The sequence below is a fragment of the Arachis ipaensis genome, chromosome B2 (genome assembly GCF_059453495.1).
Source record: "Arachis ipaensis isolate K30076 ecotype BB chromosome B2, ASM5945349v1, whole genome shotgun sequence".
Taxonomy (NCBI): Eukaryota; Viridiplantae; Streptophyta; class Magnoliopsida; order Fabales; family Fabaceae; genus Arachis; species Arachis ipaensis.
In genome coordinates, this window is record NC_142437.1 from 5,344,703 (window position 1) to 5,361,800 (window position 17,098).

Sequence of the window (17,098 nt, forward strand, 5' to 3'; positions counted from 1 at the left end):
TAATACTAAGATCAGTAATAATCTAAGAGGGATAAAAATTAGAGAATAGAAAACATATTCACACACACATCCCACTTACTCAAAATTTACATACAGGTTTTTTTTTTTTTTTTTTATCAAAGATAGGAGACTCGAACCTGCAACCTCTTAATTAAGTATTGGGAGACTATGTCATTTGAGCTATTATTCATTGGCAAAATTTACATACAAGTTAATAGAAAACATATACATAGAAAATATAAATTATTATATTTTATTCCTTTCTATAAGTGTTGGCTATATATTAGTCAAAAAGTTATTCAAAATATATATACGAAAGGTCATTAAGTTGGAGAAAACCTCATAAGTAAAATGCATGTTGATTAGTGTTTGGAATGAGTGAGCAAATTAGTAATTTACAAATATTTGTTTATGCAAAGCTACCCCCACCCTTCATCCCTCCTCCTTTTTCTCTATTTTAAAGATTTTCTTATTTGAAGAAAAATAATGAAACATATTTGATAAAAAAAATTACAAATGTCAATCTTTGCAAATAATAAGAAGAATTATTGGCTTAACTATAGAAGTGTAATCGAGTCCGGTTGGGTCGATTTAAATGCAAATAAAAATCGAATTGATTAAAATTGATCAGTTTAAATTGAGTTGATATATTTTTTGTAATTGTGTTTGAACCGAATAATTTAGATTGAATCGGTTCAAATAATCAGATACATGATTAAATTAAATTTATAAAAAAATGAGAAAAACGGGACCAAAAATTCTATAACACTAAGAAATGAAAATAAAAAGAAAAAATTAGATCAATTACACATTACAATTATTTTTAAAATATACAATCCGTGCCTTTTAAACTTTTTATTTAAAATAAGATATTTTAATATAATTAATAAATATTTTTATATTATCATAATCAAACATAATTAATAAAAAAAATATTTTTATATAAAATATCTAAATATTAAATTACATACAATTGATAGAAAAAATATTTTTATATAAAATATCTAAATATTAAATTACTTACATGTTTTTAAACTACAAATATTTAATTTATATACTATCGATAGAACATGAATAAGAATATGATATATACTAGAAGACATAATCTCAATTTAAATATAGTACCTTGTAAATCAATTAATTAATATGTTGATATTTGTCACCGGTATTTTTGGTTTTAAGTCTAATATTTTTCGGCCAATGAGTTATAGTTCAAATGACATAGTCTCTTCGTACTCAATTAAGAAATTACGGGTTCGAGTCTCCTATTTTTAGTAAAAAAAAATATATAATATTTTTCAACTCCGGTATGTCGTATTCTATTGGCTATTGTTTTAATAATGTCACTCATTTTTTTTAAATTTATGAAAATATATATAAAAAAAGTTATATTTGGAGTGATATTATAAAAAAAATAAAAATAAATTTTTTTATATAATATAATAAAATACATAATATAATAATAGTCATATTATATTATGAAATATTGAAATTGACCGTTTATAGTTTCTATTTCTAGTTGCCCCTAGTTCCAACTACATGAAACATGTGCCTTTTGTCTTTTGAATTTGTGATACATGGCATTGCCAAGTGTGTTGTTGTGTGGGACCATGACATATGAATTACCAATCTTAGTCAACAAAGTGTTGCAATATTCAACATCTAATCTAAATCTCAATCTAAACTCAAGTTTCTCTTATCTTCTGTACTATTTGGAGTTTCCCATTTCCTCTGAGATTCTCATCTTGTTTTTGTTTCTCCTGTGTCCCCTCCACCTGTTTGATCAAAGTCCTCTCTAAACTGAAACTAGGGATGCTGAGTATGGCTTCCACACTTAGCCTCTTGAAATTTTCAGTTCTTCCCAAAAATCCACACCAATTATTTTCAACCCCAAAAATTCACCAACTTCCCTCATCAATCTCAGCAAGATTGAACACCCCAAAAGATCCTCCAAAGGCAACACAATTTCTAGAACAACATAGCATCAGCAATGCTCTCAAAACTGTTCCACTTACACTCACAGCACTCACATTCCCATTCTTGTTGGAACAAAAGGCAAGGAATAAGGATCTGCCCTTCAATTCTTGTTTCTGTATGCATAATGATCCAATTTAGGTTAGTCACTATAGTTGTTGATCTTTGTTTTCTGATGGGGTGTTTCTATTTTGACAAGGATGCTGCACTTGCTGTTGATGGAGAATTTGGGATATTGGAAGGAAGAACATTTGCTCTGATACACCCTATTGTGATGATTTCTTTGTTCTTCTTTACATTGTGGACAGGGTATTTGGGGTGGCAGTGGCGGCGCGTGAGGACTATTCAGGAAGAGATCAATGAGCTCAAGAAACAAGTGAAGTCTACACCTGTTACACCAGAAGGGAAACCAGTGGAAGGAGCAGAAGCACCATCATCATCTGTTGAACTCAAAATCCAGCAACTCACTGAGGTGATAACTTTGCACAATTTTTTTTTTTATGCTATTATTCTGTTGTTTTTCTGAATTTCATTTTGCTATGCTACTATGATTGTTTAGACTGAAAATGCAAAGAGTCAATTTGACGAGGATTTTGGAACAATTTATGGTCTATGTCATGGCACTATAGTGTTATTTAATCCACGTAACCAAACCCATCTTGTAGGAAAAGATTTAGCTGTTGATGCTGGTGTTGCAAGGAGATATACACTAATTTAACTTACAACAACATAATCTCAGGTTTAACAGCAAATTCCTGAAGTTAGGGACAATATTATCTATGCTTACAATTTTAGGGACTTAAACGGGTTCATTTGATATATTAACATATTTTTCCAAATTTTGGGGTGTACCTTGTCTTATCTATCATTAGCCGAAAACATGAACACTTGTTGATCTTTGTGCAAGGTTTAAGATCTTTGCATTTTTTCATTAGTTACATCATGTTGGGTTGAAACTATAACAAATGTAAACCTTGATTTACTCCTACGTTACTGAATACTTGATTTTGGCATATGGCCATCACCTAACTTATTGGCTTGATTTTCAAATTAAGGAAAGGAAAGGGCTGCTTAAAGGCTCCTATAGGGATAGGCACTACAATGCAGGATCCATACTCTTAGGATTTGGGGTGCTTGAGGCTGTTGGTGGAGGGTTAAACACATGGATTAGGACGGGAAAGCTATTTCCAGGTCCACATCTGTTTGCAGGAACAGGTAAAGTCTTAAATTTACATTTGATTATGGAAAAATTAAGAGGATGAGGATCACAAGAAAATTCAATTTTTTTATGAGTGCGTCACTTTTTCAGTTCTCTAAACATATTGATTAACTATGTACTTCACTTTGATCTCATAAAAATGATTCATTTAAGTCCTTAGACTCTTCGATAGCAGCATTTTGGTCGGTGTAGCTGCACTGCATCGACCATTTTAGTTCCGCCATTACAAGTCTGCTGACTGCTAACATGTCACGTGTTTTGACCATATGGCATATCATGTGGCTTGATACATTAGCAAATTGGTAATGGGGGACCAAATTAACTGAAGGAGTCCAATCTCAAAGATCAAAATGCTGGTGTTGAAATGAATCATGCTTACAAAGTAAAGATTTACTATAAACACTTAGCAAGTATGTGAAAATAAATCTTTTAGAGAAGTATAACATTCTACGATATTATTATTTTGGTGCGAAAAATGATTATGCTGCATTCTTTTGTCCACCAGCTATCACAGTATTATGGGCACTATCAGCAGCACTAGTTCCATCAATGCAGAAAGGGAGTGAATTGGCCAGAAGTCTTCACATTACATTCAATACATTAAATGTTCTTCTCTTTATATCTCAACTTCCTACTGGTTTTGAGATCTTAATGAAAGTGTTTGAGTTCACACAATGGCCTTGAATGTAAGATTCTTATGTGAAAAAATCACACTCTTTTCATTCTTTACTATTTGTCATTGTGACATTGAATCCTGACTTATTGATTCAAGCATGTACCAAAAAATAACAATGACAGATAAAAAGAAAGGGAGAGAGCATTTGCTTTCCTTTTAGCTCTCTTCCATGGAAACATCAAATAATAAGAATTTTTCTAATATATGTAAAATGTGTTCCACGAAAGTGCTGTGATAATAGGGATTGTAATTTGCAAGTTGAAGACTAGTTCCCTTCATATTTAAGTATTTTAATTTTTCAAGTCTCTTATATATAAACTATTTTATTTTATGGAATAGTGATAGAATAATTATTTTTAATGTATTTATTTGAAACTTATCATCTTATAAACAATTTTATTTTTCGTTTTACTAATGTTTTGTACCATAATTCAAGTTTATTTAAAAGTATTTAAAATACAGGCTAAAAGTTTAAATTTCTAATGGATAGTAAAATGAAAATAGAAAAAGTTGAAAGCTTTGAGGTCTGGGGGGTGATGTTTACATAATTGATGTCTGTCATTATTGCATCATTTTGAAGCCATATTTATTTTTGAGATCACTAAAACAAATATCTAAAATTTGCCCATACAAATACCCTTTTATTATAGGCTTCACCAAATTCGTTCTTAGATTAGCATATCCTTTTCTTCATTTTTTCCCCATAAGTGTCTATGACAACACTATCAATCGACTACAATTAATTCACTATAAAAATAAAACTTGTCTTATTTGATTGGATTCTATATTCTTCAACACATTTTAAATTTGGAATTTAAATTTAAACCCCCCAACCTTCATGTTCACTCTCTCAACTTTATAGCTAATGTCATGGTTATTTTGATGAATCCGAATACTTATATATATATAAGCATGAAAATTATGAAAATTGAATTGCTAAGATTTTTACAAATGGGAAAACTACAGCAGGGCTCACATATATGAGAGTTTTATCTCAAGTCTAAGGCAAGATATGATTATTTCGGATTCTTAATTATTATCTTGACATTAAAGAGTGAAGGTCCTAATAAGTCTATTATTTGACAAGGATATAAAAGTGTTATTAATTCAAAGCTATGAAACACGTAACACGACACGACACGACGTGGGATACGTCGACACGTGAATTTTAAACATGACACGGGGATACACATACATATAAATATAAAGTATTTTTTAGATAAATTATAATGATATTTTGATATTTTATTGATATTAAAATATAAATTAAAATTTTTAATTATTTTTAATGTCTTATTTTAATTATATCAAGTATTTAAAATATTTTTTTGTTTTAATAAATAATAATATATACTATATCTAAATTTACTTTAAAAATATATGTTAAGAATAAGACGGACACGCTGACACATTATGGTATTTAGGTGTGTCGAAATATGTCCGGAGAAGAATTTTTTATTTTTTATTAAGACACGGTTGGACACAGCAAACACGCGTATGGGACGAGTGTCGGTGAGTGTCATATCGGACACAGCAACTCAGCGAAGTGTCAATAACAATTTAATGGGAGTAATTTGTTAACGGAGATATGTATATTTATAAAATAATAAAATAAAGAATCAATTTCTTTTGCATTAACAATTTTTATAATATACTAATCCTACTAAAAATGGTGGGCAATTTTCTTAAATAAATAAAATAGAGTTCAATTTTATCTGATTATATATTTTTGAAAATGAAGACGCAAATATATTTTTTTTTATTAATCTATAGAAATCGTTACTTGTAGTAGCGGAACAAGGGAGAACATAAACCGCTATTGGCAACCGTGCATTGGGAGGTGAACAGAAAGTCACAGCAGCGATTTTTGTAGAATGTTGTTTGGGCATAAACCGCTACACGCAGTAGCGGTTTATGTGTATTAGATGTTGAACGTAAACAGTTGGAAGCAGTTAGGTTTACCTTGAGTGTGTTATCAATGCCGAAGTGTCCAACTCCAAGAGTGTCTAGTATGTCAAGAACTTCCAATTTAAAATAGGCATAGCGCCCTTCGAATTGGGTGTTATCAATGCCAAACTTTCTTTGATTCACGCTATTAACATGCATATAAATTTCATGAATTAACGTTAGTGCATGCATGCTTAATGGCTTATGCATGCATTATTAGTGAATTAATTATTAAAGTATGCATGCATGTGCTATTAATTAATAATAAAATACAAAAAGTATGCATGCACTAACGTTAATTCATGAAGCTTATATACATGTTAATAGCGTGAATCAAAGAATGAAATATGTATGTTGAAGGCGTTATTAACGCCACTTAATGAAGCATGCAAGCAATACATATTATTTAAGAAACAAGCAAAACATGCACAAAAAAGTTTGACGTTGGCAACGCTCAACTCAAATTGGTGTGTATTTTATTTATGTAAGAAAATTGTCCAAAAATAGTAATTAATATTTTAAAAATGTTATTTTTACATTAAAAAAAATTAACTACTAAATTAATCACTATATATTTATATATAAATATATGTATAATTTAATTTATTTTTAATATATATTATATTACTAATTAGTTTTGGTGATTGATTTTAGTATATAACTTTCATAGTTGTGAATGTTTCATTTGTTTCTTTATCATTATATTGTCCTAACTTTTGAAGATCCTGTTCCACAATTTTTTATCTGTCACCTTCAATTGAACGCGCATTGTTGTTAGCCACTACCCAAACCAAACATTAGCATATCCTTTTATTCTGATTCCATTTGCATGTAAATGTATGGTACATAAATCAATTGATTTCTAGAATTAATTATAGCTATGATCAATTATGATATCATCAAAGTCCACGTTTCAAAATCAACTACTCAAATGACATAATTTTTTTATACTCATTTAAAAATTTTGGGTTCGAGCCTTTCTATCTTAAAAAAAAAAAATCCACATCTCAAAAGCCTTATATTCCAAAATTTAATATACAAAAAAAAAAAAAGAAATTTCTAGAATGATGGACACATGCAAAATTTATGGCAACTTTAATGAATGAAATCTTGGCCATGGTACAAATTCTTCAATCTCCCAAAATGAAAATTTTCAAGCTTCACCACTTACCGTTGAATTTTTATTATGTGTTTATATAATTGTCTAGAATATATGTCATGTATGGAGAAGGTTAATGGAAGCCGCAATCTCTTCATAGAAGATTAATGAAAGGCTTCACAAAAATGTCAAAAATTGGAACAAGATTACAATCATCTATCTCGTCTGAACATTACTTTTGTTTTTTACTTTGTACACTAGAATAAGGAATAAATACTAATAATTTATATAATGAGACCATTTTTGACGAACACAAATTAAAGACTACTTTGCATTACCATGACTCTATATATATATACCCTTTTGTCATTTTTTAGAGTAAATTTAGTTTTATTATTTAATTACTAGTATATTTAAATTTTAAAGGTAAAACCTGAATAAAAAAATTATGTTAATCTACATTTTAATGTGATTTTAATTATCAAATCATGATTTTGACAAAGAGAAAAAAAAAAGCTTTGGTTAATTGAATAAAACTATAAGGGGTTCTCTGGTGCCAAAAAGATTTCTGATTAATTTGTCAAAAAATAATATTAAAGTGTAAAGTGAGATCCACTCCTTTATTTTTAAGTCCTATATGTCACGGTAAATTTTAGAAGGTTAGATTTGGAGTGTTTGAGAATACTCTAGATGGTTCCGGAACGTTCTAGAATGTCCTAGAAGGTCCCGAAATACCCTAGAAAGTTCTAGAAGACTCTAGAAGGTCATAGGGTATTCTAGAAGAGTGTAGATGTATATAGAAGTATAAAGAGTGGTATGGAATAATCTAGAAACATTTAGAGAGTTGTGGTAGGATAGATATTTGTAAAGAAGGTTCTGGATGATTAATTTGGACCGTTGATTAGATTTAATCCTAACCATCCATTGAGGAGGTGGATGGCTATAAATAGGGGTGAGAATTAGAGTTTGGAGGTGTGAATCATTTGTAATCACACTTGAGTAATAAAGTGTTCTTTCCACCAAAGCTTCCTTTCTCTTGTGTTTTCTTGTATTCTTAGCTTTCTTGCTAAGTATTGAGGGTTAGGCTGACTTGGTCTTAGCTCAAGAGGTTGAGTAAGTACGAGTGCTGGCACGGTAGCGTTGGAGTGTGTCCAAGGCCGTGACATATAGCTAAATTGAAGGGATACTTATGGCTATTTTTTGTGTAGCATTGTCAAGAAATCTCTAGTAGGGGTGTACATGGCCCGGTCTAGTCTGAAGATCCGGCCCTTCACCGAACACTTTAGGGGTTAATTTAGTGTGATTTCATCGAGTTTAGGGTCGGGTAAGGGTCTCAAAAATAGATTCGGTCATTATTTCGGGTCGGGTCCGGACCATAGCTCGGGTCACCCGAACTCGGTCCGGTGGCTCGGTCATCATACACAATTAATATTTTGTATTATTAGTGATGGATGATGGCTACTTTTATGTGGAATTTAAATATTATAAACCTTAATATTTTGTGTTATTAGTCCTTATAAAATTAAAATTAATGTTTTATGTTTAAAATGCATAAGACTTTAGACTAATGCATAATATTGTATTATTTGTATTGATTTAAATATTTGGTGTTATTAGACAATATTAGTATTGATTATGGTTATGCTTTAATTTTAGAGAAGAGTTGGTTCTTGTTATATTTTTTTAAGTGAATTTTACTATGTGAATTGTGAAATAATGGTTGGAGATTAGGTGATTTTTATATGCTAAAGACCCGGTTTTCACCCGATTTTTACCCGATTTTCACCCAACCCGAAGGTTCGTAGGTTTTATCGGATTTAGAATCGGGTTTGGGTCTAAAAATTAGACCCGATCTATATTTCGGACCAAATCTGAGTTAAGCCAAATTCAATTTGGCCCGGCCTATGTAGACCCTAACCTCTAGCATATGTTAGCATCTTGAAAAGGAAGTAATTGAAGGGAAAGGAGCTACATTGATACACAAGTGTGACAAACTGAGGTAATAAATTAAAGTGTATGAATCCAGCTTTTGGAAGTTGGAACAAATACTTGAATCTTATTAATTGGCAACCATGATTAAGATTCTTAGTTAGTATAAAAATATTATAGCATCAAGGAGCCGCATCAAGCACAGTGACTACAAGTAACAAAATAATTTGTATCCACATTTTCGATTTAATTTAAAAAATGGAGTTAATTTAGTGTTGAAGATTAAAAGAAGAAAAAACGAATACAAATAACATAACTTTATTTGCAATTTGACAACTAAAATATGATTATTTTAAGAAACATTTATTTAAATGACAAATTTGAAGAATGTCAACTGACTAAGGTTTTCTTTTAACCTAAATTTAAAGAATGTCAATCACTTGAACATGAACGGTTGAAGTTAGTTACCAATTGGTTCGATTTATGTCAAAAAAAGATAGATGCTACCAATTTTCATCCATTGCCAAACCAGAACTTACCACGTTATCACATGACTGTATTTGATTTTTCTTTTTTTTTTTTCTAGAAACAAAAAACACCAACAAAGGAAAATGTTAATGGTTACAAATTGCTCAAAATATAAATTATTAGTATTAATTTGATGAGCTTTGTGGCAACATTTTTTCCTTTTCAATTAACACGTCATTACTCCAAGTTCAATGATGGATCAAATAAAATATTTCCAGAGGCTAGAGAATTTCTTTTATGGCATATTGGAAACAACAGTTATAAAAGATTTGAGTAATGTTAGGAAGATAATAATCTAAAATTATTTTGTTTAACTTAACATCTATAATTTTATGCATATAACATTTAAATTATATTCTTATTACATCTAATATTATGTATTTATTTCAGAGCTAATTAATGAATGTAAAATAAAATAACTTTCAGCTTATTTAGACTGGTTTTTATTGTCTCCCAAATATTTTTGTTAAAGAATACTAAAAATTGAAAATAATTAATGTAGGTTTCTCAAACAGGTAGTTGCACAATACATTTTATTTATGGTAAAAATTCACATATCTTAATTTATTTATTTATCTATTTATATTTGAAATTATCAACAAATACAAATCAGTACAATAGAATATGATCAATGTAGTATACCAGAAATCAAGCACAAATTGTTGGCTATACAAAAGGAACACTTGTATCATACAGAAGTGTAAAAGAGAAATGATGAATCTGATGCTCACTCCAACTTTCTTCCAACATGTTTTCACATTATCTAATCACAAGTCTCTTTCTTTTGGTTTCACTGTATTTCCATTGGTACAGTATATTAAGGTTTCTCCTATAAATAACATTGCATTACTAACATATTTTTTGTGCTCAATTCAATTCTAAATCTTACATTACTTACAAGCCTTATGGTATATCTATAAACTACACCATTGCATTAATCATCATATAACTTTTGTGTTCATTTCAAAGCATAATCTTCATTTACACAAACGTTGCTGTTCTAACTAAGCCTGGATCACATCTCAAAATCAATGGCTAACCCTCCACCGGTTCGTCCATGGTCCCGGTTGGCCTCATTGGGCCCAACGCCATCGAAACCATCACCTCAGACTCAACCATCTCAACAACAAACTCCGACATCAAGGTTTAGGTTTATTCTAGGTGCTGCTGGCAAAACATCATCGGCACCTTCATCTCCAGAACAGAAAGTTCCTTCTCCTCCTAATTCTACTTCAATGCCGAATTCGCTGATTCCTAAACCATCACAATTACCAAAAAATTCCACAACAGAGAACAATGCTTATGCCAACTCCACAGAATCTCCACAGGGAACAACACCATCTGTTCATTCCTATTTGAAGGTTAACACTGAGGTTCAGCCTACTAAGACAGCATTGCAATCAGAGCCAAAAACATCGATGTTAGTTCAGAGAGAATCAGGTGAAAAGCAGAGAGAAACTGCTGAAGCCAAAGAGAAAGGTATCTTTCACAACAAGAAGCTCTCAGATTCTGAGAACAATGGAAGCTTAAGGGTCATAACAATTTCTGGTGAGAATAGAGGAGCTTACATGGAGATAATCCAATCTTCTTCAAAGAAGAAACCAAACTTTCTTCATCGCAAGAAGGGGAACTCCGAATCATCAGAGAATTATTCTGCAGATGGAAAGAACATGAACAAGAATAATCAGAGTGAAAAAACAACAAAATACTACTCGAATCCATCAAGAATGAGTAGTGCATTCTACATAAACAGCAATGTGCAGTGTGTGAACAACTCACTTCTCTATGAAAGCTCTTGCACTTGCAAAGATCCTGGAGTGCAACTTACTCTCTCAGCAAGGAAGCCACACAGTGAAGCATTTCATCAAACAGAACACGTGCATGGCAAGAACAAGAACAATTAAGTTGAATATGGTTGTTGAAGTTTGCTAATTCTAATTCTCCTATGTTTCAGGCATATTTATGGTACTATATTATGGTGTGTGTTGTACTATGTTTGAGAAAAATAAATAAGAGTTGTCGTAAAAGGGAATTGGTTCCACTAGGTCCATGCTACACTTTCTGTATGGATTGAAGGTTGAAGATTCACCATTATTGCCTAAAAGGGTCTAGTCTAGTAGTCTAGTATGCATTTTGTTTGTTGTTTACTTATTTGATGCTAAAGACACACCCTAAATTTCTAGACACACATTTTTTTGTAATTGATGAACAAAAACATATTTTTTTCCTCGTATCAAACTATGCATAGTTAATTAGTTATGAATAACTAGGGATCTTTTTGTCTGTTTACCATAAAAAGTGTGCACTTAGCAATTTAGAGTGTGTATTTAGTTATGATGTACGAAACATTGGACATGATACGACCCAAGATACACTCACATACGAATTTAAAATTCTTATAAGATACGAGAATACTATATATATATATATAATTACAAAATTTTACTTAAATAAATTATATTAATATTTTTGTATTTTATTGATGTTAAATATAAATTATTTTTTAATTATCAATGACAGCCAACATGTATCTAACGCGTGACACGATAAATAAAAAAATGTCCATATTTCATAGGTACTTAGCATCATCTTAAAATGGTTCTTACTTCTTAATTAATAGGGTATATTCTTCGGGTTTATATACATGATGTAATGTTAAGAAACAATGGATACATTTATTGAGTCAATTTTCCAACCCTTCCAGTTCAATATTTGAATAAATCAAATTTTTGCTTTCCATAGTTTTTACCTTATATCAAACGTTACATGAACTCACTAAACAGATAAATGTATATTAAAAAATTAAAATCAATTTTGATTTTTCTATTAGTTGGAAATAAAAATGAACAACTAAATAGATATTACTAGAATTTGTACTCTTACATATATTTTATATTAATAATTAATTTTGATGGCTAATTTTAATAGACTGTTAGAATAGTTGATTTGAATAAAATCATGACATCTTGGATTCGACATGGGTGATGAGCAGAGCAGCCAAACGACGAAACAACCAGCATGATATTGGCATCAATCATGTACAATATTAATACAATATAAAATAATAATATAATACAAAATAAAAATAAAAAAAGTCTAAGAGATCAGTAATTTTTGTGTTTTGTGGTCAACACTTAACCATCAAAAGAAAAATAAGTAATTTTCTACCATTAGATAAAATTTCACACTATTAAAAACATTATTGATAACTAATTAATGATTACAAAACACAAAAATTACTAGCGTTAGCACTCCTCATAAAAATATTCGGACCACATCACATGATGCATATGTTGGCATAAATAATGAGTTTCCCTCGACAAAGAAATGGACGATTAGTGACTAGTTTATTGTTTCCCACATTCAAGGTTCTCAAAAAACCTTGTGCAGTTGGTGCTCGCTTGACACAGATCTGATCTATCCGAAATGGGTGAACCAAGATGGAAAACCAAAACTCAAACCAGTGGTTTACCAACATTCTTCTTCTTCTTCTTGTTATGGCGACGTGTGGTGTCGAATACTAACAAGGAAAACCAGATAGCGGGTGATGAAGCCGCTTATCTGAAGCAGCTTAGGAAGGCCGTATCCCCTGCCCCCTCTAGCTGGTTCAACGTCACGAACATGCGCGATTGGGGACACGTCACGTGCACCGACAGTGGCTTCGGCCTCACCGTAGAAGAAATCAACCTCATTTCAATGCCCCTTACCGGAACACTCCTTCCAGGTCTCAACAACTCCTTAGTAAACCTCAAACGCCTCATTCTCACTAACAATTCTCTCACTGGGAGAAGGGAGTTGTTCCAATGGGAGTTGGAATTTGTCCATAAACTTCATGAGCGGTTAAGGCCAGTGAAATTGTCATCTGCGAGCGAAGATTCCGTTGTGTGGAAGTTCGATAATAAAGGGGTGCAGGTCTTACAATCGGAAACGAGGTCGGACGAGATCACGAGCTATAGCTTCACAAGTGTAATCTGGAGAGCTTCGTATTCCCAAGAATTGAGCTCTTTGGATGGTTTATATTAGTTGGTAGAATTAATACTAAGGAGAGGTTGATTAGATTAGGAGTTGTTATTAATAGTGATAATATTTGTGTCCTGTGTAACAAGAGGATAGAATCTGTTGAGCATTTATTTTTTCTTTGTGAGATAACTTGGCAGGTGTAGTGCTCCTGGCTGCGGTCCTCCTTAGGTACAGAGTGGGTAATTCCTGGAACCATTAAAGAGCTATTTTGTGAGTTAGATTGGTATGCCCAACAGACGACGAGGACAGAAGATGTAGATGACGGCGTTCTTTGCAGTGATCTGGAACGTCTGGTTGAAACCTAATGCTAGAATTTTTAGTAATAAAAGAGCAAGTATCGAGATCATTCAAACAAGGATGTGGTCGAGTTACACAGAGTGGAATGGCTGTGATCCTTTTGGTGGTTGATGGCACTGCCAGAGATGCCAGGGGTTGGTTTCTTTGTTTTATGATTATGTTTTATTTTGTACTTTTTGCTCCACTTTAATGTGTTGAGCTTGCTGTGTTTCAAAAAAAAAAAAACAATTCTCTCACTGGCTCTCTGGCCTCTGCCCTCCCTCGCCGGACTCTCTCTCCTCCAAGAGCTGAAGCTCAACTTCAACAACTTCACCTCCATCCCTCGCGGTTGCTTCCAGGGTCTATCAAGTTTGCAGCTCTTCAACTTGGATTTCAACACCTATCTCGAACCCTGGACATTTCCCGCCAGTTTGACCGACTCCTCTAAGCTCACTACACTCTCTCTCCACACTACAAACCTCATGGGCTCCTTGCCAGATGCATTTGATTCCTTCCCCAAATTAGAGATCATTGATCTCTCTTATAACAACCTCAATGGCGTGTTTCCCAAGTCTTTTACAAAATTACTCAATCTACGATGGTTGTTTCTTATTCAGCAGAAGTTGACGGGTAAAATTGAATTCCTTTCATCCATGACCCACTTGGAAATTGTGTGGCTTCAGGGAAACTCCTTCCAGGGTCTCATTCCTGACTTGTCAAATTGCACCAAACTGCAAGATATCTTCCTTGCGGACAATGTGTACCTCCACCTCCTCTCATGAATCTCTCGTCTTTGGTGGAGGTTTCATTGGACAACAACTGGCTGCAGGGCCCTAAGCCTGTGTCAACAAGAGTGTGATCACAAGTTTCAAAGGAAATGGGTTCTGTTTGGGCCATCCTGGCCCCTGTCACCACACAGTCACCACTTTGCTACAGGTGGCTGCAGCATTTGACTATCCGTTACTGTTGGCGCGCTCGTGGCGAGGGAACAATCCCTGTAACCGTTGGAGGTTCATCAGCTGCGATATCCAAGGCAAGATCACAACCGTCAATTTGACAAACCTGAATCTCACTGGAACCATCTCATCCTCGTTTGCCAAGTTAAGTGATCTGCGAGACTTGCATCTTGGTGGGAATAATTTAAGTGAATCAATACCTGAAAGTTTGACCACTTTGTCACGACTGAAGATTCTGGATGTCTCCAACAACAACTTATCGGGGATCATTCCCACATTCTCGCCTAACGTTGTGCTCAATACTGCAAATAATGCTTTTCTTGTTGGGCATTCTCCAACTAATCAACCAAGTCCAACTGCATCTCGAACTAAACCTCATTGGATTAAACTAGGTACCCTCTAATCTACACCAGCTGAAATGTTGCATGCTTAAAAGTTTAGAATAATGCTACAAATGCAAGTCTCTTTGTTAACTAAGTCTAATCAAGTTAGTCTAAGATAACAAAAATCAGTTATGGCCAGCATTATTCCAAGTCTTACTGTTTAACTTGGTTGGACTTGATTCATAAAAAAACTTGGACGTGTAATATTACTCAAAAGTTTATTAGGAGTATGTATGTGTTGGTAGCATATCATGGGAAGTTTCTCCTTTTTTTTTTTTGTATGACAACAGAAATGAAAGGGATTAAATGCATATAGTAAATCACATAAGACTGATATTATTGTGATATTGGTAACAAAGATATAAACTTATGAATTGTGAATAGATAGACTCAAGTGGTATCTCTAACTTGACTTCAAAAGTGTAGGATCATTTTCAAGTTTTATTGTTGCTTAACTGAAATTAAAGTTTCTGTTGTGCATGCTTCTTGGATCTTGGTAATATTTTCTCTCTTGAAAATATTTATAACTTCACCAAAAAAATTAAAGTTAAATAAAGTTAGAGGTTTTTTGTTTTGTCAAATATGAAGTTCATATATATAGCATTACTCTATTTGTAATTATTCTTCATTGTATATATACAGGTGCTGCTGCCATAGGTAGCGTTGTTGGAGTTGTTGCAATATTTGGGGTGATTGTTTTTAACCGTAAGAGGCGTCTTAGTTTAGTGCAAAAGATAATCTTGAGTAGAAAAAGAAAACATGTTGATCGCTATGTGGAAAGTCTTATTAAAAGTTATCATTCTTTGGGTCTTAAGCAATATACATACAAAGAAGTGAAAAAAGATGATATATTCATTTCATAAAAAATTAGGAGAAGGTGGATATAGTATTGTGTATAAAGCAAATTTAGCTGATGGTGAAGAAGTAGCTGTGAAAATACTAAAACAGTCAAAGGGAAGTGTAGAAGAATTTATAGACTGGGTTTTTATCATTAGCAGAACATCTCATGTAAATATTGTTTCACTTTTGGAATTTTGTTATGATAAGAATAAAAGAGCATTGGTCTATGAATTCATGCATAATGACTCTTTGAATAAGTTCACTTATAGAAAAGAACCTTCTGATACTAATTGTAATATGGATTGGAATACCTTGTATCAAATCTCAATTGGAATTGTTCGAGGTCTAGAATATCTACACCACGGATGTAATACAAGAATCTTGCATCTTCATATTAAACTTCAAAATATTCTTCTGGATGAATGTTTTCCCCCAAAGATTGCAGATTTTGGATTGGCTAAAATATGTAAGAAGGATCAAAGTATAGTATCTATAATAGGTACCGGAGGAACTCCAGGGTATATTGCACCAAAAGTATTTAGCCGAACATATGGCGGAGTTTCTCACAAGTCTGATGTATATAGTTATGGTATGCTGATCCTTGAAATTATTGGAGGGAGACAGAACTACTATGAGAATGTACAATCACATGCCAGTGAAATTTGCTTTCCAGATTGGATTTATAAAGATCTTGAGCAAGGTAACATTCCTGCAAACTGTTTGCTCCACAAAGAAGAAGAAAATGGCATTGCAATGAAAATGACTTTGGTGAGCTTATGGTGTATTCAACCAAATCCATTAAATAGGCCATCTATCAGTAAAGTAATAGAGATGCTAGAAGGACTGCTGGAATCAATACCATATCCGCCAAAACCAGCCTTATTTTCTCCTGAAAGATTTATTCCACAATATTCAGATACATCATATAGTAATAGATATGAGACATGTTCAATAACAACTGAGGAAATTGTATCTGATAAAAGGTAATTATGACCTTGATGTAACTTCTATTTCTTGTTGAACATTGTTGTATTGTTTATATCAAATTTCAAATATATGCTAACATAAATTTGCAATAACTATATATGAAAATATATTCTTAGTATATAACGAACGAAGTGAAATATTTACAATATATATGGTACAACGAATTATTGATATCATAGATAGTATTGTCTGTTACTTATTGAAGTTGTCTTTTTAAAGTTCAGTTGCCATTTCAATTCATAATTTCTATCATTTCCTGCTGTG

General features: G+C 32.4%; 1 protein-coding gene and 1 pseudogene across 2 annotated transcripts; both read left to right on the forward strand.

The window, feature by feature from the left end:
* The first annotated feature begins 1,533 nt into the window (after positions 1-1,533).
* LOC107623938 (uncharacterized) lies at positions 1,534-4,187 on the forward strand. The gene is made up of 4 exons (XM_016326351.3): positions 1,534-2,055; positions 2,174-2,446; positions 3,030-3,189; positions 3,699-4,187. Exons 1-4 carry the CDS (start codon positions 1,813-1,815, stop codon positions 3,875-3,877), a joined length of 855 nt encoding a protein of 284 aa, XP_016181837.1. The 5' UTR covers positions 1,534-1,812; the 3' UTR covers positions 3,878-4,187.
* Positions 4,188-12,798: 8,611 nt separating this feature from the next.
* LOC107626674 (receptor-like kinase TMK4) lies at positions 12,799-16,834 on the forward strand (annotated as a pseudogene). Its single transcript, XR_015905346.1, has 3 exons — positions 12,799-13,284; positions 13,854-15,016; positions 15,650-16,834. The product of XR_015905346.1 is annotated as a receptor-like kinase TMK4 (transcript).
* The last annotated feature ends 264 nt before the right edge of the window (positions 16,835-17,098 follow it).

What these genes read in the sequence shown, in the direction of transcription:
- LOC107623938 (XM_016326351.3), top strand. Translation starts at nt 1,813, where the DNA reads ATGCTGAGTATGGCTTCCACACTTAGCCTCTTGAAATTTTCAGTTCTT. An exon ending in CATTCTTGTTGGAACAAAAG is followed by an intron (nt 2,056 to 2,173) that starts GCAAGGAATAAG and finishes TATTTTGACAAG; the next exon opens with GATGCTGCACTTGCTGTTGA. An exon ending in AAATCCAGCAACTCACTGAG is followed by an intron (nt 2,447 to 3,029) that starts GTGATAACTTTG and finishes TTTCAAATTAAG; the next exon opens with GAAAGGAAAGGGCTGCTTAA.